The 23,343-nt window shown below is 30.0% G+C and overlaps 1 protein-coding gene across 4 annotated transcripts; it reads left to right on the top strand.

Annotated features, from left to right (window-relative positions):
* The first annotated feature begins 7,237 nt into the window (after positions 1 to 7,237).
* On the top strand, positions 7,238 to 15,392 carry LOC105786085 (CBS domain-containing protein CBSCBSPB1). 4 transcript variants are annotated; one of them, XM_052633742.1, is made up of 15 exons: positions 7,238 to 7,642; positions 7,734 to 7,870; positions 8,172 to 8,340; positions 8,576 to 8,708; positions 8,799 to 8,969; positions 9,132 to 9,210; positions 9,308 to 9,421; positions 9,576 to 9,642; positions 9,796 to 9,901; positions 9,981 to 10,054; positions 10,729 to 10,838; positions 10,924 to 11,057; positions 11,780 to 11,865; positions 11,964 to 12,053; positions 14,360 to 14,919. In XM_052633742.1, exons 2-15 carry the CDS (start codon positions 7,743 to 7,745, stop codon positions 14,375 to 14,377), a joined length of 1,479 nt encoding a protein of 492 aa, XP_052489702.1. In that variant the 5' UTR covers positions 7,238 to 7,642; positions 7,734 to 7,742; the 3' UTR covers positions 14,378 to 14,919. The 4 variants fall into 4 exon arrangements, with proteins under 4 accessions (XP_052489702.1, XP_012467819.1, XP_052489701.1 ...); XM_012612365.2 differs by lacking the exon at positions 14,360 to 14,919 and adding an exon at positions 14,930 to 15,392 and having other exon boundaries at positions 7,240 to 7,602; positions 7,710 to 7,870; XM_052633741.1 differs by lacking the exon at positions 14,360 to 14,919 and adding an exon at positions 14,930 to 15,392 and having other exon boundaries at positions 7,241 to 7,642.
* Positions 15,393 to 23,343: the final 7,951 nt, after the last annotated feature.

Here is a 23,343-nt window from a genome sequence, read left to right as displayed (position 1 = left end):
CCCTTTTGTTAATATTGTTATTATTTTAGAGACATTTGCTTGTTAAGTTGTATTTATCTTAGTGTTATTTAAGTCTACATATTTTTTAAAATTTATTTTCAATTTGTTAGGAAATATTTATTTTGATATTTTTAGTATTTTTGATGTATTATATATATTTAAAAATTATATAAAAATAATATAAAAATTAATACGAGCGGGCCGAGTCAGGGCCGAGTTTTAGAATTTTTATCCGGGTCGGGCTTGGACAAAATTTTAGGCCCATTTTCTAGGCCCAGGCCTAGTAAATGGGCCTGGATTTTTAGTTGAGCCCGGCCCAGCCCATGAGCACCTCTAATTCGAGGTAATAATTTGACACCCAGTGTCTCATCGACTCAAAGTCGAAGAAACCCCTAAACTCTTCCAATCCTATGACATGCCATCTATATCCGACTCAACCCGATACAGTTAATAAGGTTTAATCTCACATTTCAGATATAATCAATATCCAATGCTGATTTTTCATATAATCACATTATTACTCATATATTCATTTCGATTCAAAAATCAATCCATTCAATATATATATCTACTAATTCAATTCATTCAATCAAGTATCAAAATATCATTTACTTACCTCAACACTTACCATATACATTAAATAAAATTTACTACAATTAATAACTAGTTTCAGATTATAAAAATACAAACCGAAAATTCCGAACTATTCCTCGTCGACTTTATCTTTTCCCTTTTTAATCGAGGGTTTCGATATGATGTTAGCTACGGAATTAAAACAATTAAAATTCATCAATACAACACAATTCAATCTCATATTTAATATTTTAAATTTTTACTCAATGTTTACTTAAATTCCAATTTAGTCCCTAAACCGAGACTAACTTTATTTCTTTACAATTAATCTTATATTTTCATACAAATTCCACTTTAAACTAAATTTAATTCCTAATTTCACTTAAATCCATAAATTTAAAAACTTTCACAATTTAGTCCATATTACTCAAATTTTACAATTTATTCTACAATTCAATCCTTTTTCATTTCTAACTTAAAATCTATCAATTTAATCCCTAATACTAAAATTATTCAACAAAGACATTGCTTAAAAACTCAATAATTTCTAAAATTTTGACATGGGTCAGGTAATATTTAATACCGAGATTCCAAAACATAAAAATTACAAGCAAAAGGGATTAAATTGACTAACTAATTGAACTTTGAACTTTAAAACCCTAATTTCTCCTTCCTTTCTTTCCCTTTTTCTTTTCTTTCTTTTTCTCCCTGTTTCGTTTGTATCCTGTTTCTTTCTATTTCTTTTTGTTTCTTTTATTTATTATATTTACTTATTATAATATATAATGTAATATATATACTTAATAATTTAGATATAATATTATAATATATTTTAACTTTTAAGTTTTAAAATATTATGCCTCAATTATGATTATTGGCATAATTGCTTATTTAGTCCCTTTAATTTTCTTTAATCTATAATTCAACTTTCACCCTTTATGCAATTTAGTCTTTTTACCTAATTACTCTTAATTCAAGCAAATTCACCTAACCAAAACCTAGTTAACTACACAACTAGCTTCGTAAAGATTTTTATTAAATATTTACGAATCTGATTTACGATAACGGAGTCTCAAAAATACACTTTCCGACACCAGTGACTATCGGGTTGTTACAATTAACCCTTAACTTAATTATCAAATTGAGTTCAAGTTTGAGTTTAAGTGTAAAAATAAAGAAACGAGCTTAATTTGTCAAAGCTTGAAAATAGATATTCAATCGAGCTCAAGTCAAGTACTGAGTTTTGAATTTGAGTTGAGCTTGAGCTGGATAGTATTTGGACTCAACTCAACTCGATTACACCCTTAAGAGATCTCTAAAGAACAAAACAATTGGCCATGAAATATGCTTCATTTCTATGAGTAGGGATAGAACCCTGACCATATGGTTAAAGAAAAAGGTGAATTACCACTATGCCACAACTCGTGGTTAACAATTTTGATTTTAAATATCTAGACCGAATTATTATTTTATTTAAAAATAATTAGTTTTTAATATGGGTAAACTATATTGGTAGTCATCTAAATATTAGTAACTTTCTTTTTCGGTCACGCAACTATTTGATTTTTTCTTTTTTGGTCCCAACCATTAAATGGCTAAAACAATGCGTCAACTTTTAAAATCGGCATAATAGCAACTTTAACACTCAACATTATATATTGTGTCAATTTAGTCTTAATTTATAAAAAAATTAGCTCTCAATATTTACACGTTACCTAATGTTGTCTTATTTTTACATGAAAATATAATTGAATGCACTGTGTGTAAATTAGAAATAAAAACAATTTTAAAAAATCCATGCTTATTACTAAACTAAATAATCTCATATACATTGTTTTCCTTATACTTCAAATGGTTGAAAACTTTATATCTTTCAATGACAATTGTACAACCCAATTTACCCTGAGCCCAGTAAAAACCCAAACTGACCAACCCAAGTAACAGGCCCAAAGTCCCTAGCCCAAGTCTAACCCTAGCCCAGAAACTCAAATCAGAAAAAAAATTCCAAACCCTAGGTGTGCTGCACCTAGGGCTCTCTGTCAGCCGCCACTGTCTCATCGCCGCTCACCTGCTCTCTTCCACCGGCCACCAACTCCCTGCAAAGGCAGAAGAAAAACACCAACAAGCAAAAAGAAAGAATAAAATATGTAAAAAAATGGCTATAAAAGCCATAGAAAGTTTGTAAAAATGGCCGGCCCTTTTTTAGAAAACGGATTCAACAAAAATAAAAAGAAATAAAACTTTCTTCAGAGGTGATTTTTCGTTTTGCTCTTGAGTTCTCTTTCTTTTTCCATTTTTTTACTTTTATTTTTACTTTATTTTTTTTTAGTTTTCCTTTAATTTCATCTTTCGAAATATTTATATAAAATAACATTTGTTTTATTTTAAGAAAAGAGTATACAAATATATATACAAAAAAAATCTGACCTTTGAACTTTTCACCATCAGATATCTGTAGCGGCATGGCCGATGATCGGTTCCTTGGCCGGAGCTTGGCCGGTTTCTGGGGAGAAAGGGGGAGTTGAGAGAGTGTTTGAAGTTTTTTTATGAAAGAAGGGAAAATGAATTTTTTTTTGAAAATTTTGAAATTTATAGGGGTGCAAAACGGTGCCGTTTTGGCTTAGCGCCAGAACACCCAAAACGGCGTCGTTTAAGGTTAGCCGACCCGGACCGACCCGACCTGCTACAGGACCCGCGTGTTTTCTTACGAAGGGGCAAATTGCGCTTCTAGCCCCTCCATTTTTTTAATTTTTTCTCGATCAGTTTTTTTTATATTTTTAAAATTTCCCCTTGAATTTATTTCCGATTTCAATTTAGTCCTATGTGAACGACGCCGTTTTGGAGGAGAAGGGAAAATTTCCCTTCCAGTCCCTCTATGTTATGCACACGTTCAAAGGAGTTGATAGAGGGTTGTGCGCGGACTAAGATCGAGTTGCCAAGTCACGAGAAAACTCCTACGAGGCTCTAAACGAACAGATCTGAAACGAAACAGAAATTAAAAGATTAGAACTTTGAATTTCCAGATCTAAAATAAAAATCCCCAAACCAGCAAAGAATCAAATTGAGAATAGGAATAAGTGTTAATAAAGGTTCTTGGGGAATCAAGAACATGTAATTGAACCCCAAAGAATACTCCAATCTGCCAAATCTGAAAAGAAAGACACAAACAGCAAGTTAAATTTCCCCAAAATTCCAGCAATCAAAACAACCCAAATCTGAAAAGAAGAAATCGACAAGAACAAGGAATTTAGGGATTTTGAATGAATTTTGCTGCCAAGAACAAAAGAGGCGATCCGATCTTTAGTAAAGAAGAGGGTGAATCAGATTTGGAATGATTTGGAATGCCTGAAACGCAACAAGAACAACAAACAAAGTGATTAAATAAAATCGACACAAGCATAATTTAAAAGAAAAAAATTGACAGCAATAAATTAAAAGATAAGTCCTAAGAAGCCTTGAAATCCCGAAAGATTCCACAACTTCCTTCAAACGGCTCTAATCTCCCCTCCAAAGAATATCAATGGCAAGAAGAAGGTTGAAGATAGCTCCCACAATCAAAAGATTGTTAAAACAACTTCTAAAGAAGACTCAAGAGAGAATTCTTGGAGAAAAACTCAAAGTGAATTCTGCACTTAAACAAATCTGAAATTTTCAATATAATTGAGAAGTGTGTACAAGGGGTGGCCGGCCATCACTTATTTAGGCCTCAAACTAATCCTAATCTCATTAGTAAACTTAAAAAATTAAACCTAATTAATAAAAATAAAGGGAAAATTCGGCCATGCACTCAAATGGGCTGTTTTGGGCCGAATTTAACATGTAATATTCCTAAAGCCTAAAAATTAAATTAAACAATTAAAATGTTTACAAATTGGGCCATTTGACATTTTGGCATGATTTTTAACTAAGTATGGGTAGACTTCTTTGTTGAGCTTGGAATCTCTTATTGGGCATTGGCTTCAAGAACTTGGGCTTGTAGTCTATCTCCGACTGAAATTAATCCGTTGATGCTCGTAACGGAGATCCAATGCGCTTTGGCTGCAAGATTCGGTTTCTTGGACCAAGATTTCCAAGATTTGAAATCTTGATTTTCTGAATTCTTGAAATCGTTCCAAACAGCAAGATTGGGCCAAGATTCGGTTTCTTGATTTTCTTGAAAACAAGAAACTGATTCTTGATTTTCTCGTTCTTTTGTGTATGCATCTAAGGCCTTTGTGACTCGTATCAGGAGTCCTTCCCCTTTAATGTTTGCGGATTTGCCCCCGAAGTTCTGTTTTAAGTTCAAATTAATCATTTTTTATTATTTTTGCTATTAATTAATTAATTTTAACAATATCATTATTTTTACTATTATTATTAGTTTTAAATATTATTACTATTATTTTATTTATTGTTATTACTTACCTCATTATTATTATAATTATTCATTCATTCATACGATTTTTATTTCAAATCTAGTTATATATACATTTTCATAATATATGTGTACACATATTATTTTAAAAACCTTATATATATATACATACATGCTCATATATATATTTTTATATTTTACATACATATCTATATATATATATATATATATACACATATTTTATTTTCATGAATATATACATACATATATTTTTTATATTCTATAATTTTTATATACATATATTTGCACATTTATATATATCTATATACGCATGCTTATTTTTATAAATACATGTATATAAAACATACTTTTGTACACCTTTTATATATATATATATATATATATATATATATATACACGCATATATGTATGCATTTGCTTATTTACATTTTATATATAATAATTTTAAATGTATACATATGTATGTATCTTTTACATTTACATAATCTTATTCATTTTCTTCGTCTATTTCTTTATTTGTATTCACATTATTTGGAATGAATGCTTTAATTTTATTGTTTGTATGTTTGCTATGGTGTACTATATTAGTTTGTCTTTTTATTTATTTTACTTTATAGCCCTAGCTTGTATTGTTTTATTTACATTATCATCATTGTAATTACGTTACATCTATTTTTTACTCGGATTCGTCAAAGAGGAAAATTTCAAAATTAAAAGCAATACTCGGTATTTGAGATCTTCGAGAGAATTGAGCCCTAACGTATTGGGTTCCAATTTTCTTCGATGAATCTAAATAATCGAGTGCTCTTTAAAATAAAAAATAACGTAAATAAAAGCTCATTATCGGGAATTCAATACGTTGTGTCTTAACGCATTGGATATGACACGTTGTTTTCTTGAGATGAGGATTTTTCTAAAAAATAAATAAATAATAAAGGTAATATTCAATGTTTAGAATTTTGAGAAATTGTGCCCTAACATATTGGGTTGCGATTTCTTCATTTGACTGAAACAATTGAATATCCTTTTAAATTTTATTACACGAGTTTTTTTGGACAAGCTCATTTTCGAGGAAGTGAAATATCATGTCCTAACTCATTAGGTATGACATTTTCTCTTTCCAAGATGAGAGGGTCTTAACAAATAACTTGTTTTATATAAGTTTTTTTTTAAATAAAGGATCGTATTTCAAATCTATTCAAAATTTTCAATTTTCGACATTAAGATTTTAACTAATCAACTAGGTACCAATTTTGGGCGTATCGAGGTTGTTAATCCTTCCTCGTGCATAACCGACTCCTGAACCTGTTTTTTCTAAATTTCGTGGACCAAAATTGTTGTTTTAATAAAATCAAATTGTTTACTAAAAACAACTACTTTTCAAGGTGACCCGATCACACCTTATCAAAAAGGATTGGTGGTGACTCCCATTTTCGTTTTCATTTTCAAAATCCAAGTCGACCCCGTTTTATCAAAAAAATGGTGCCAACAACAATTAATTCGTTTTTTTGTTCCATTGTTGAAGCAAATCCAAACTTTTTTTTTAAAGTCGTTAGACTTAAAATTAGGTTGAATGAATGAATGAAGTGGGTATGTTTTGTTTTCAAGGAATTGAATTGACTATTTTTCAAATTTTGGATAATTTTATTTCTTTTTCTTCTTCAATTTTCTATTCAGTCAAATGCAAGGACATCATCGCAAAGGCACAAAGTGGTAGCATTTTTATTGCTCTTATTTATCAACAAAATCCATTGTTTGATGTCGGCTCTCGTGACTGATAATACAAGTTCATTCGTGGCTTTGTTTGAACTCCCAGGTCCTTAAGTCGTTCAACTTATATACTCTTTGGATTCGGCTAAATTTATTAAGGCACCGATTGTGGAAGTTAATTCAATTTATTTAAATCAATCCTAGCCACTGCTTTCAAAACGGACTGGTCAGTCAAATTGGTTAGATCGATAATCAATTAGGGTATCAGTTTAGGATAAGGGGTTGAATCGATTGATCCATAAACCAATACAAACTAACATTTGAACTGATTTCTCTATTTTTTAATAATTTATTTAATTGAATTGAACAAAACTAATTAGATCGATAACCAATTATCTAATTGGTTAAATCAACGATTCAATTCTAAAAACCTTAGCTCTAACTTTAGATAGTAGTAGAGCCAAGGGGGTTGATATTATCTTCAGAATCAAGAGGGAGGTATATAGATATCTTGCAACGTAAAATTAACTATATTCTATTATTGTTATTATTCCGATCATAAAATTGAAAATTCAATTCCCTCCTTTTGCGAAAATTGGAAAACCTCACAATATTCCCGTAAAATGGGAGGAATTTCAGTTAAAAATAATTCCCACGTGGCAAATCTCATTGGTTTCCCTTCCCTACCTTTCTCATTCTTATAATCATCGTCCAATTCGTTTTTCTTTCTTTTTTCCGCCCGGTGCATTTTCCGGGAAAAATCCAATTTTCCCGACCGACGACGATTTTCCTTTCTTTTTAATTCTAAACACTTCCCCGCGCTTTTTTTGAACCCGAGAGTCCTCATTTTTTTTTTCTAATTTTTTCTTCCTGAATCTTTTGATTTTGCCGCTTCACCTCATCTCATTTTCGTTTAATCAATAAATCAACCTGAAATTTTAAAGGTTCGATTGGAATTGAAAATCAAATAAGCTTCTCATTCTGGTTAGTTTTTAATGTAATTTAATTAGTATGTTTTTTTTTTAATTCCCGTTTTTTCACATGAGAAAAGTTGGAAATTCAATGCGTGTAAAAGGGTTTGAAGATGACAAGTTACAGCGGTTCGCCGAGGCGGAATATTTCAAGGTCAAGCTTTTCATCAGCGAGGAGAAAAGCATTGGAGAATGGACGTTCCGATTCTGTACGGAAACTCTTACCATCTCCTCGTCCTACGTAAGTTTTTCATTTCATTTCGTTTTTTTTTTCACAATTTTTAAGAAAATACTGTTTTGATTTGAATTTCTAATAATTTTGGATGAAGAAGCGTTAAAGTTATAATGAATGATTGAATTTTAATTTTAATGGATTGATAGTTTCAGACGGTAATATTTTGTGAAAATTCATGTTCTGAAATGTATACATTCTGGGAAATTAGTGATGAAAAATGTTTAAATATGCTAATCATTGTAATATTTCATCTTGAAAAAGTAAAAAATAGCAATGAATTTTTTTGTTTCAACTTGCTTGTGGAAAGGGGACTTGCTGGAGAGCGTACTGTGAAGAAGTTGAGGCTCTCAAAGGCCTTAACGGTACCAGAAAGTACCACCATTTATGAGGCCTGCCGGAGGATGGCTGCTCGTAAGGTTGATGCTTTATTGCTTACTGATTCTAATGCATTGCTTTGCGGGATTCTCACGGACAAGGTATGGCTTAAATCCTTCCAGACTATAACAAATTCCCTTTATTTCAATCTCAAAACAAGTGGAGATAACTACATGAACTAGTTTCTTTACTCTGATATGATATCTTCCACCTTGCTCTCTCAGGCATTTTGGATTTCGTGTTGGCGTGAAGAACGTTCTTTATGCTTACAAATTTATTCTTTATGAACTATGATAATTATCATGTCTCTTATTTATTGATTCTTCATTCCTGCAGGACATAGTAACAAGAGTGATTGCTCGGGAGCTTAATATGGAGGAAACACCAGTTTCTAAAGTAATGACAAAGAACCCGGTATTTGTTCTTTCTGATACTCTTGCTGTGGAGGCACTCCAGAAGATGGTGCAAGGTTGGGTTTTGTGGTTGACAACCACCCTTTGATGTGATATAATTTACTTTTTCTTACCCTCTAATATTGTTTTGATATCATTCTAAACAGGAAAATTTAGACACTTGCCTGTTGTACAGAATGGGGAGGTCATTGCTTTGCTTGATATAGCTAAGTGTCTGTATGATGCTATTGCTCGAATGGAAAGGGCAGCTGAAAAGGGAAAAGCTATTGCTGCTGCTGTTGAAGGTGTAGAAAAGAACTGGGGAACATCTTTCTCTGGTTGGTAGATAGTTTTATCTTTTATCTTCAATAGTTGTCTTTTTGTGCCTTTTCTGCTTATTGTTGGTCCTTGTATTAATCGTTTTTGTTTTTATAGTTTAGCTATCAGCTGACCACTTTTAACATTTCTAAGTCTATGCTGCCTTTTGAGGTGATATGCAGGTCAGAATACATTCATTGAGACACTTCGAGAGCAAATGTTCAGGCCCTCACTGTCTACAATAATTGCAGACAATCCAAAGTAGGTAATACTTTTCTTTTTTCTTTTTAATGTAGATTTATTTGGTCCTTTATGGCATTTTTGAGTAACTTTGCTTAATATGATGCCTTTCTGTCAGGATTGTAATAGTTTCACCAGATGACACAGTTTTAACGACTACAAAAAAGATGCAAGAATGTCGAATAAACTCTGCAGTTGTGCTTGTTGAAAATAAACCCCGGGGGATTCTAACGTGAGTCTCTTTTGAATCAAATTGCAATTCAACAATTTTCCATGTGTAGTTGAGGGAGTGAAGGAAGGAGCATTGTCACTTCAGCTTTTATTATTTTACTTGTTACAATCTCCATTGATGTATACTCTGACTTATTATTCTGAATTTCTGACAGATCAAAGGATATATTAATGCGGGTAATAGCACAAAATCTGCCTCCAGAGACCACTTCAGTGGAACAGGTTTTTGCCTCTTGGATTCTCCCCCTCTTTTATGTCAGCAAAGTTTTGTTCTTAAGGCTTAACCTTATATACCAGTAGCAGTTTATCATATTTGACCTCTATGATAAGCACATTCTTGAGTTCTAGTCATTTTGCTGTTGATTTGATGTATAGGTTATGACTCCTAACCCAGAATGTGCAACACTTGACACACCAATTGTTTCTGCTTTGCATACCATGCATGATGGCAACTTTTTACACCTACCTGTGCTAGATAGAGGTGATATGAGTTGCTACCTTGCAAAGAATATAGTTTTCTACGTGCATCATACCGGTCCTCAATAAGTTTCTGTTGTTAGATGCAGATGGAGAACTAGTTTCTATTGTTGATGTGATCGAAGTTACTCATGCCGCTGTTGCTACAGTAAGTCAAGTGAGTATCAGTCTAAGGTTAAGGTGTTCTTAAAGTAAATAAATCTTGTAGTGTACAAACAATCTATCTCTTTATACTATATCTAAAAGGATGAATTCCAAAACTGCAAATAGTGAAAGGCATATCTTTGGAAAATTTTAAATTAATCTTTTGATTAATTTATGATTTCTTATAAATTAAAATCTTGACTAATTTTTATTTATGTTGCTATTAAATAAAATATTGAACTCCTTGATTAATACAGTATATTTTTGTTGCTTGATAGTTTTCTTTTAAATCAAATATTGACTAATTTTTGTGTATCTATTTGCGTATTTACCTTAAATTCTTTTATTAAAAGGAAATGTTCCTGATAAACAAGAATGAAGAATAGCAAAACAATAACGAAATGTAATAGAAATCCATCTTTTTACTTGCATAAATAAAGCTTCCTTGCGCTTTAAATGTTAAGTAGTTGTAGATTATGATTTTCAAATTCATTATTTTCTTACATATAAGTATATAACATTATGTTGTAAGTAATACACGTGCAACACAGTTTGGAGAAAACTTGTTACTCCCAAGCACGTAACAAACTTGTTTTTGTGAATTCTAAGATTATTATTTTCTTTTCCTATTTCGTTAGGGAATCAATATGTTTTTCTTATGATCTTATAAATTTCTACAATCACTAGGTTGGGAAAAATTTTGGAGTCAATAATGAGGCTGCCTCAACAATGGTGCAGAAATTTTGGGATTCTGCAATGGCCTTACCTCCCATTGAAGATGAGGATGAGACAAGAAGGTTTTTTATGTTGATGTTGCTCTGTTTATATAGTTGTGCTTTGTTCCATTACTGTTTTACTAACTTATTGACAGCAATGTTTCAGTTATAGTTCATTGAAGTTAGCTTCTGAAGCAGCAGAGACAGAGAGATCACTTCCCTATCCTTCATCCAATTTTCCATTTACATTTGGTTTCAAAATACAAGATAGAATGGGCCGAATGCATAGATTTACATCTGGTATGTTACTATTTCTACTCATAAGCTAGGCACCTCCATGAATATATGGTCTTTTCTTTTGCATGAGGTTCTTATGCAAGTGTTGCTTGTCTTTTCACCCGTCAAAATATGCAACCTAAACAAAACATTTCTTGGCAAGTTAATTTGTTAATGACACTAACTTCATGAAAATAATTGATCGTTCGTTTTTCTTTTTTTCAAGTTATGGTTTTTGTCTCTGTACAAATATTAACTTGTAAATTTAGTTCTTTATACTTTAATTTGGCATAATTTGATTATCCTACTATTATTAATGTTTTGTCTTTTCCAAACCACTAACACTCTTAAAAGACTCCATTATTCGGTTATGAAGTTTTCTTTAAAATCCAAATCATGAGATTGAGTTAGAATTTTTAAATGACAAATTAGTAAAAAGTAAATATTTTGATAACCATAATTTCACATTTTAAATGGATAAGGAATTTTGGTTTTTTTTTTTTTTACTTATGCATCAGTCAACTAATGAAATTTTTAATGGGGTTAGTGATTTGGATTAAAGCATAATATTAATAATAGTGGGAGGGCTGAATTATGTCAAATTAAAATTCAGGAACCTAAATCCTCAAGTTGAGTGTAGTATATTAAATCCTCAAGTTGAGTGTAGTATACCATGCATTTATACCTATTATTTTGTCTACAAAATTGCATTTAATAGGCTTTTTGCTCATTATTGTTGGATACAGATACACGTAGTTTGACGGATCTAATAACTGCAGTCCTTCAGAGGTTAGGGGATGACAGAGATAGAGATAGTGTGCCTCAAATCCTGGTATAACTTTAGAATTATTATTAGTTTTTTTTATGATTACATGGGTTTCAAATATGTTCTCCCTGAAATTTATACTAATTGGTGGGTTTATTATGCAGTATGAAGATGAAGACCATGACAAAGTTGTATTGGCATCGGACAATGATCTTCAAGTGGCCGTGGAGCATGCAAAATCAGTTGGTTTGAAGGTATGATTGAACTCTGATTATCTATATGTATACCTGATAGAACATTTAACAGTGGAATTTACTTTAGAAATGGCTAGCATTATATGACTCTTAATTATAGGGGAAAATGATATGAACCTCGAACATTTGTCATGAAACCCGATAACAATAATTGGAAATCAATCCTTGGATCGTCCAAAAATAGGTTTGAAAGATTTCGGATTATTGATCCTTTCCTTATAGCCAAGAGATTGAAATTCACAAGGTTTCCCCATTGGAATTGCAGGAGTTCACCTAAGATGAAGATGAGAAACTTCTATTTTTAATTTAGTATTCAAATTTGATTCATTCTTATTTAAAATAAAACTAGGGTTTCTTCTCAAAAGCCTTTAAGCGTAACTTAATAATAACGTAAGTCCAATTAAATGTTTAATTGAAAAAAACAAGATAACTAAAATGTCGATTGTGGGAGTGGAGATCTTATTTTGCTCCACTGATCAATTACAATGTTGGTGCTGCTAGAGCAAAGACTGATCCGCTAGAGTGTGCTTGAATAACGCAAAGAACAAAATTAGCATATTCAACGAAGATAATTCAATCCTAGTTTCTCAACCAAGGTAGTACTGGCAATATTGATACAACTACCACCATCAATTATCATATAATATCATATCTTTGAAATGACACCGAGTATGAAGGAGATTATTGTGCTGCTCCCCTTTGTCTTTTTTCTTCGCTTAGAGACTCAAAGCTCGCTCAACCATCAAATTGTCTCCAACAACAGCACACTCAACGTCCTTTCCTTCTCTGGACAAGGGTGCAGAGTCACTTCCACTATCCTCATTGGTTTCAATTGTCTCATCATTCCTCAAGATCATTCCCTTTTTATTCAGACATTGGGATGCTATATGTCTTGTTCCCTAGCACCGAAAACATGTAAAATATTGAAGTCAATTAGTTTCGAAAGAATCGGTACCTTGATTGTTATTGTTGGTATTGCCTCTGCCTTGATCTGTATTTCCTTTGGGCCTTGAAGTAGGCTTGTCATCATCAGATTTACCCCAACTTGGTGCCATCTTGAACCAGAACCTGTGGCTTCAAGTTTAGTGGTTTGGTCCCTTTTGAGTTGCCTCTCCACCTTCATTGTCATATCATCATATCCTCGAGTTCGACATAATGCTGCAACTCCACAATGTTAGCTATCTCTTGGTTTAACTTAACCCACATGAGAATCGAGTCATGGTTGCCTCATGGTCCTTCTCTACATTAGCCCGTATGAAGGCTACCCCCATCTCCTTATGGTACTCCTCCATTGACTTAGAACCCTGTCGGAGCATGCTTGAATAACACAAAAATCAAAAAGGATTTTGCTGGGGCGAAAATACTAGTTTGGTGGAGCATGCCTATGTAATGTAAAAATCAGAAAAGATCACGTTGGAGCGAAACATTGATTCAGTGGTACAAGTTCTGAAAGTATCTAACACGAGATTCTTCAATTGGAGCGATATAATCTTTCCTTTGAAGCATGACCACTTCTTGGATTTTCCTAACTTGTGATTGCGTGATTGATCTAGTTGGCACGTGAAATTTTTGAATATATTTGCTTATTGCCTGGTCACAAGTTGGTTCTATCATGTAAGCCTCAAACATATAACCCTCTAGTGTAAAAAAACTTGATTAGATTCAAAACAATAGTTTTCCGATAGAAATCCATGTTGAATACAGGTCAAGCTGCAACCGATATTGGTGGCATCTGGCATTAGTGTATTTGGATATTTTCACATTTTAGTTTTTTCTTTTTCTTCTTATTTGGATTGGGAAAAAATATGATAATTTACTTCATGAATTATTATAAACCAAATTGTTGGATTCATGGGTTACTTGATCTTTCGTTTATAGGGCAAAGCCAATAGTAGAACTTGTCAGGACCCGCCAACTGATTAGGTACTCTGATCTTCTTGGGTCATGTAACCGTGTGTTCTGCCCATAAGCCGATATTGTCTCATTTGGGCACCCACTTGTCCTAAAAAGTTTTGTCACCCGAAGGTGTGCCTCTCTAAGTTCTCAAACTCAAGCCCTGCCCATATAGGATTTCACTTTGTAACAATGGTAACAAAGCCTTGAAGGATCTATGGGGTGCCCAGAGGGAACAACGCCGGCTTATATATTCACGATCCAAAGAATGAGAGTACTTTAACGGTTGATGGGTCGTGACAAGAACCCTTACATTACAATGTTTGAAATTCAGTACTATTTGGTACAATCTTGACTATCTCACAAAGACTGATTTTCAGTGAATTTCCGTTTACTGAACCTATCTTTTACAGATTCGATCCAATACATGAAAATCTGCAGCTTAGCATGTCTGGAAGCACAGGAAACTGTTCTTTTGCTGCTATTATTATATATAGGTGAAGGTACCTAAGTGGTCCCTTTATTGTAGGGACTTGATCAAATTAGTCTATTACTAAATAGATCAATTTAGTCCTTATACTATTAAAATGAATCAAATAAAGCCAAATTGGAATAGAGTTTACATTTATTGTTTAAAAAATATCATTTATTGTTTAACGGAGTTAACATTTTAAAAGTTTTTATGATTTTGCAAATGAAATTTTTTGTTTAGAATTGAACTGCAATTGAGAAAAATAATTGTCAAGACATTTCTATGCAGTAATGTTAACACTGTTAGAATTTGGATTTATTTGATTCTTTTTAATAGTACAGGGACTAAATTGATCCAGTCCCTATAAAACAGGGACTTTCCAGGTACTTTAAACATTATATATCACATATTGTTTTGAAACTTAAACCTGATATGATAGTAATAAAAAACTTCATTGGTTTTTTTATAGTTCGATTAAGTTTAGAAGACATCTTATCAATGCTTTGTGCAGGGTTTAAGATTACATTTAGATTATTCGGGAACGAAAGATCATCGTCGAAGGGGCTCGGGTTCAGGATGCATGGATTATGCGAACTCCGATGCATGGAATACGGCATGCAACACCGTTGCCGCAGGGGCAGCCGTTGTTGCTGGGCTGAGCTTATTAGCATACTTGAGGAAAGCCGGTAATTAGCATTCTTAAAAAACTTCCAATATATATATATGAAGAACAATGCAATGAATTTCTTTAGGATTGAATGCCCAAATTCCTTTTATGTTTGATTTTATTTTCCTTAATTTTTGGGGGTCTATACAAATTAAGATATCAATTTATTTTTAGCGGGGGGGAATGCTTGTTGCTTAGTTTACAAGGTTGAGCTGTGTGGCTGTCTCCCCCCTTTAATGAAGGGTGAAATTACAATGTATAAAATATAATTTATTATGTGATAGCAGTCGTTTGTTTCAGATTTCAATGTTTGGATTCCCTCTATTATAAAGGTTGACACAGATCGAATATCGGTTGGATTAAAAATTGATAAGGGTAATGATCTAAAATAAGAGATTAGATTGGTTGGCTTGTAAACCGATTGAATTGATTTTTTCTGTTTCTTTTAAAATATATTTTTATAGTTTTTAATAATTTATTCAATTAAATCAGATAAATTAATTGAACCGAAAATAAGACTTCAGGAAAGAAACAATTTCGAAGTGTGGGTTCATTTTCACCTTCACAATGCCAACAACAAACACAAATTTGTGAACCAAGCAATATTTACGAGTTGGTTTTGCTTTGGTAGTCCAATGAGAGTGCATAACGGGCTGTTTATGGGTTACGTAAGGTTTATAGAGAATCACCTACGGCTGTTTTGTATATAGGATTGTTTAGAATATTTGTAAATTGATAAGGGTATAACAGTAATTTTATCAGTAAGTTGAATTTAAGTTGTATATATATATATATATATATATATATATATATATTTAAAATTTGATTCATATATTAAACTCAACTCGATTAACAAGAGAATTTAATTAGTGTAAAATTGATGTGTTAGAAATTTAATAAAAATATTAAAAATTGAGATGAAATTAAGGTATGAATGGAAGACTTTGTGACACAAATAATAATTCAAAAAAGGAAAAGGAAAGAAGTTTGGGATATGGGGTTGAAAGAGTTGAAACTTGGAAGTGTAGAGGCTTCAAAAATGGCTTAAAGTTCCCAAAACTGTCGGTTTGTGGGTCACACTCACACTCTCACCCTGTTCTTGGGTCTATGTGCTACATTTTAATTAAAATAAAACGAAAAGAACAATTTCCTTGGTCCCTAAGCTCCAAAGCACCTAGATGATGAAATGTATAAGTTCTGTGATTTTTTTTTGTTCTTTCTTGTAATTTTTTGGGTAAATTGTACAAATAGTAGCCCAATTATGGTCACATTCCTGTTTTAGTCACCCAATTTTAAAATTTTTAATTTAGGCACTAATGTTTGAATTCGTTCCTATTTTGGTCACCCGCCATTACATTGATAACAGAAAGTCTTTGTCTAACTCGCATAATAACATATTTAGTCCTAAATTCTTGCTTGTTCTATCAAATTGGTTCTAATTCTAAATAATTCAATAAATTTAGCCCTTCACATTTACAAATTCTCTCAATTTGATCTTCAAACTTCCTAATCAAAGATTTCAATATTTAAAACAGAGGCATTCCACTCTTATTAATTGTTTTAATTCGGTACATAACCCTTTTCTTTTAGAAGTTAGTGTTAGAAATTAACTAAGCGCCATTAAAAATAATAGAAAATATAAATTTAAAAGTATATTATATAATAAAATTATATAAATAATTTAATATTTTTAAAAATAATTTTTCACTCGACTAGCATAATTCTAGTTTTTAATTAATTTGGTAAATGATTTGGCACTAAATCGATTATTAGTAATACATATTGCTTATTGTTGATTTAAAATTGAAAACAAATAATTAAAAATAATTAGTTCACATAATAATCTCTTAATCAATTTATAAAATTAGAAAATTTATTATCAATGTAATAAAATGAAATTCAATTATTTCTTTCACGTTTTTTCTCATGAAAAATTAAATGTTCATAATTTTTATTATATAAAATTGATTGAACAATTGAATTTTTCAAAGTTATATTTTTTAACTCTAGATTTATTTTTCAATTTCAAGAACCAACTTCGATAACTATTTTTATGTACCTTGAAGGAAATATCATACTGTTAACAAGAAGATAAATCTAAAGTTTTTTAAAGGCTTTTCTATTTTCTTTAGCCAAAATTTTATCAAACGAAGGGTTATAAAATATTATATTTAGAATAAAATTAATGAAAAAAAGAAAAGGAAATAAAGTTTCAAGATAAGCTTATTGGTATTAAAATTGGCTCGGAAAATGGCTTGTTAGTTGAGACAAATTTTTTCTTTTTGGTTTTACAAATTTATAGATGTGAAATGCATTTTTTTTTAATTTTGAAAGCTTTGATTAAGAAGTATAAGGATCAAATTGATAGAATTTGTAAGTGTGAAGAGTTAAGATTATTGAATTATTTAGAATCAGGATCAAATTGATAGAATATGTAAGTATTCAGGACTAAATGTGTTATTATACTGGTTAGAGAAAAGGCTTTTCGTTATCAGGAGACCAAAACAGGAATGAACTCAAACATCAGTACCTATATTGAAAAATTTTAAAGTTTGGTGACCAAAACAAGAATGCAAGCATAGTTGGGTGACTATTTGTGTAGTTTACCTTTTATGATTTGTGTCATAGGGATGACAATGTATATATAAAAGGGATAATATAATTTTCACCCCCTAATCTTAGTAATTAGATTCATTCTTGTACTTATACATTTTTTTTATCCATTTTGTCACTTGAACTTAACAGATAGATCTATTTTGATCTATGAACTTGAAAAATATAAAATTTTGATAATGTGGCCCTCTGACATTATTCCACATCATCATCACTTGAAAATTAAAAATTTTATATAAATATTTAGGTGATGATGTGTACAATCTCATAGTGTCACATACAACATTTTAATAATCGAATCATTAGTTGAACAGGTAAGACCACCGATTCTCAATTCAATTGATTTGATTGTCAGACCAACAATAATTAAATAAATAACTACAAAATTCATAGAAATACTTAAAAAATAAAAATAAAAATAAAAATATTAAACAGGTTCACCCTATTCAACTGTCAATTTTTACTAATTTCAAGTCGTTGAGTCAACCAGTTCAACCCTTTTGTTTGAGTCATTATATCAATCAGTTATCAATTTCTCCGATTCAACCATGTTCCAATAGCATTGGTGTAACACCCCTTACCCGAGACCGTTGCCGGAGTCGAGCATGAGGCGTTATCTAACTTAACTTACTAGTTCGGAGCATAAAAATTTGCTTTTAGAATTAATTTCACTATTCACAACAAAATTGTCCACCTGCGCGACTGTCACTAATTTAATTATAACTCGAGTTACGAAACTCGAAATTTAAATCCGTAAATTTTCCCTGAAACTAGACTCATATATCTTCTGAAACTACACTCAGAATATACATGGATACGTAGAGAATTAGCACATAAGTGCCACACTGATATGTAGCAGAAGCTACCACTGATATGCAGCCATAGCTACCACTGAATTGTAGCCGAAGCTACCATTGATCAATAACACTGGAAATGTCCATGGGCTTGCTCATACAAGCTGTCAGGTGCCTGCAACACATGCTAGATCACCCAGACCGGGACTCATCAGTAACATCAGTAACACTGGTCTCTAGTGACATGTCACTTGTATCCACTTCTATTCCTAAGTTCAACCGGGAATTTACACTTAACACTTTATTTTAAACACTTTATCACTTGAATAATTAATGAACAATTTTCCTTCCACATTCAATATTAATTCACATATCAAATATAATTCACAATTTATAAAAATATATTGCTATTATTTACACGTAACTTACCTCGGATGCAAAACGACTATTTTCGTAAATTAGTCGATAACCTTCTCTTTTCCCCAATCACTTCCACTATTTCTTCTTTCTTGATCTATATTAACACAATTTAATATATTTTATCAACATTTCATTCAAATACAATTCATACACAATATTTTGACAAATTTACATTTTTCCCATAACTTTTAAAATTACACTTTCATCCCAAAGCTCGTAAAATAAAATTAACTAAATTTATTAAATTTCAAACCTCACTAAATCATATTTCATGCTCATATCAGCCCTCAATTTCACAAAATCACAACTTTATGCACACTTTACTATCTTTCACAATTTAGTCATTTTTCAACATTTTTATCGAAATTTATCTAGTAAAACTCATAATTAACACTTCAAACATTCATTATCTAACATCACTCGTCAAATTACAACTATATCAGGAATGGGTCAATTTTTAAACTTTAATTCCATTTAAAATAAATCGTAGAAACATGAAATTCAAGCCTCGATAAGCATAAAAATTCGAAAATAATTAAAAACGGGGCAAGAAATCACTTACAATTGAGGTTAGAAAAATCAAGAACCCTAGCTATGGTAACATGGAATTTTTGGCAGCAAGCTCCAATTTTGAAGAAGATGAACACTTATTTTCATCTTATTTTGTCTTTTATTCAATTTTGACAAAAAATGCCCTTGACCCATTTACTTAGATATTTTTTCTAGAATTACCCTTATGTGTCCATAACACTAATTTATGGTCTATTTGCCACATAAACACTTCCAATTTCATGCAATAATTCAATTAAGTCATTTAATCACTAATTAGACACACTTTGCATTTTTTCTCAATTTAGTCCTAAAAATTCAATTAGGCACTAAATCATTAAAATTTCCTATCCATATTTTCACACAATATTTCAATCAATCGGTAATTAATAAAAATTTATAAAATTAAACTATTTCACTTCGGATTTGTGGTTACGAAACCACTGTTTCGATTAGGCCCTATTTCGGGCTATCACAATTGGTCACATCATCAAATCTTGATAGAATTTAAGTTCAATGGCCAAAAATGAATTTAATTGCCAAATTGAATGACCAAAATAGATCTAATTACCAAATTCAAGAGCCAAAATTTATATTATCCCTATATAAAAAAATATACACAATGTTTTATGCTAATTCATTTTAATTATGAAACACTCAATTTAATATTATAAAATTATAATATATAATTAGATTATGACACATTTATGTTGTGGGTACGTTACAAATATATTTATAAAAAGTTGATAAAATAATAAATTTGAATGGTGAAGTTTAAACATTGAAAACTACAAAGGCTAGTTAAAATTTTATTATGTGTAGATATAAAATGATAAAAATACACTTAAAATAATATACTTTATTTTATAAATTAAGAGTATTTTCATCATTACCCAATTAAAATGGTACCCAATTGACTTGTGACATTAACTTAGACAAATATTTAATATATAGCATATTCACATATTTATTATATACATAAAAATTATAAATATACAATAAAATAAAAATACTCATCAAGACTTGAATACCACCCTCGGTTCAAATAGGACTATACTCTAACCATAAAACGGATGAAAACACTTGTGATTTATAAAAGAAATACTATCTACTTAATGTGAATCTAAGCCATAAATCTTTCATTTAATAAGATTGAAGCTATGAGAATTTTAAAATTGCAATTAATTAGTATTGATGAGCTGTGGTAAAAGTATCATTGAGGCCCTTGTATTAAGAGTTAGATTGCATTTTACCATTTTTACTTAAATGGGTAAATCAATCATTGTACATCATATTAAAGAGTAAATTAGTCATTTCTACTAAAAATTTTATCCATTTGTATGCTAAAAATTGGTGTGACAGACGACATAATAGACAGATACACATGGCGCGCCACATGTACTTCATGAGCAGTTTTTAATAATAAAAACAGATGGAACTTTTAACAAAAGGATCAGATTACTCTTTGATGTAATGTAGAAAGACTGATTTGGTCATTTTTTGAGTAGAAGAAACAAAATGCAATCTAACTTTAATAAAGGGACCTCCATAGTAATTTCACCACTCAAAAGCATGCTTATCTTGATGAAGACTAGATCCATTTAGGACCAGACACGCTGCCTTTTTCAACTTATCTGTATCCAATTGTCTACAACATCTACTTTCATATTATATGCTCTTTTTCTTACTTCAAACCTTTGGATTATTATAACTTTTCATCAAAATCTTGTATTTTATCATTTCTTTCATTATAATTTAATCATTTTCCATCTTTTTATTTTTCGAATTATGTTTTCAATTTAAAATCCTTATTAATTTTGTCAAATAATTTGATGTGATTAATGTTTATATATATATATATATATATATTCTTTTTACACATTTAGAAAGGAAAAAAAGAAGAAAATATATGATATATATATATATATATATCTAATTATACAAAATTGTATATTTTTAAAAAGTGAGCCACCTCAAATTCCTTAAATATTTGACTTTAGAAAACAAAAGGACTAAATCTACCAAAATACAAAATACAAAATACAAAAACCTTGCACGCAATTTGATCTTTAAATTATTTATTAAGTAATGATTAGATTAGGTATAGTTCACATGTTAATAGTGCAATAAATCCGGTTGATTGAACATTTCTTTTGTAAATGCAAAGTAGTGGCAAACCATTTTCTTTTATCACTTTTTTTTAATTTGAAATTTAAATCCAAATATTTATCCGTATTTACTCTAACTCTGCAATATTCATCTATTTGTACCGCTAAAGATTGAAGTGATTCACAAAATAATTAAATAATAACACGTGAGGTGCCATGTATATCTCATACTAATATACAAAATTAGTTTATCTACTTTTTAATAAAAATAAAATATAATCTAACTCACGACATAAGGAACACTGTACTACTTTTACTCCAAATTGCCATCTCAATACACCACTCTAATTTTTCAACTTTTTCATCATGGGTTTTGTTAATAATATTTGTTTTTCATATAAATGAAATTTCAAAATTTTTAGATTTTAAGATTAAAAATAAAAGGATTTTTATTTATAATTATTTCTATAAAAGGAAAAAAGTACAGAAATTATGTTGTTGTTTTTCTAATTAAGAATATTTTAAATTTATAATGTTTTTGGGAAATAGTTTATTGATTTATTTTTATTATAGTTATATGAGCAAATTGTAATTAGAGATATTTATTTTAAGTTTAAAATAGAAAATCTTGGCACTGCCAGCACAATTTTCATTGTCTACCTCTAATATTTCTATAAATAAAATAATAAATTACATTTGATATTCTTTGTTTTTCTGTTTTCACATTAGACAAAAGTTTTAACATTTCTTTATAACTTTAATAATTTATAATACAACAATTAAAACGATAAATTCATTTTTAAGAAAAAACTCGTTGAACCCAAAATTAATATTAACTGAAAATTACCATATTTAATAATTTAATTTTTTATTTTAACTCTAAAAATAATTTAATTTTTAAAATATTTTATAATAAAACCAAATGATAAACTGAATGTATAATATTTTTAATTATTTTATTTTATCTCTTTTAACATTACTATTATCGTTTAAAAACTTCAGTTCTAAAATTTGATTTTTAAAATAATATGAAATGTATTTTCAATATAATATAAACAATTTTCATAATTTAAAATTTAAAGTTTACATTTATCAAACAGTCTAATTATATTTTGTACTTAATTTTAAGTAATACAATAACAAATTTTATAACTTAAATTTAGTACTTGATTTTTCAAAAATATCTTTTAACATTTAATTTTCAATTTATCAAACAACACCTTAGTTTGATTTGGCTTAAATTGTTAAATTATTTATTTAGTGTCTATAATAATTAATTTAAATGGTAATTATTAATCAAATACTTGTAGCTTAAAAATAATAAAATTTAAAATATATTATTAGTCATTGTACTTTGACTAAATTTAAGATTTAATCCCTATATTTAAAAAGTAAAAAAAATTCTACCTTTTTTATTTTAAAAATTTAACCCAACCATTTAAATCGTAACTATTTTCTATTAAAATTTGTCAATTTGAAAACTTAGTTAAGCTACTCGCATATCACTAACCAAAATAAATATGATAAATTGGCAAATTTTGATAAAACTATTAATGACATAATGATTGGATTAGGTTTTTAATTAAAAATATATCTGATTAAATTTTTAGTTTTATAAATACAAAACTAAATTTCAAACTCTATACAAGTAGAAGGACTAACAACATATTTTAACCAATAATAAAATGATATCTGTACTAATAAAATTTCAGATTGAATCTTAACTCGATTGGCATGAAAGATTATTGTCAATGTAAGAGAATTTAGTTCGAAA

This window comes from Gossypium raimondii, chromosome 7 (genome assembly GCF_025698545.1).
Source record: "Gossypium raimondii isolate GPD5lz chromosome 7, ASM2569854v1, whole genome shotgun sequence".
Lineage (NCBI taxonomy): Eukaryota > Viridiplantae > Streptophyta > Magnoliopsida > Malvales > Malvaceae > Gossypium > Gossypium raimondii.
The sequence above is the reverse complement of the archived record's forward strand: the minus strand, read 5'-3'. Positions and strand labels throughout refer to the sequence as shown.

What these genes read in the sequence shown, in the direction of transcription:
- LOC105786085 (XM_012612365.2), top strand. Translation starts at nt 7,743, where the DNA reads ATGACAAGTTACAGCGGTTCGCCGAGGCGGAATATTTCAAGGTCAAGC. An exon ending in AAACCCCGGGGGATTCTAAC is followed by an intron (nt 9,422 to 9,575) that starts GTGAGTCTCTTT and finishes AATTTCTGACAG; the next exon opens with ATCAAAGGATATATTAATGC. An exon ending in CTGTTGCTACAGTAAGTCAA is followed by an intron (nt 10,055 to 10,728) that starts GTGAGTATCAGT and finishes TACAATCACTAG; the next exon opens with GTTGGGAAAAATTTTGGAGT.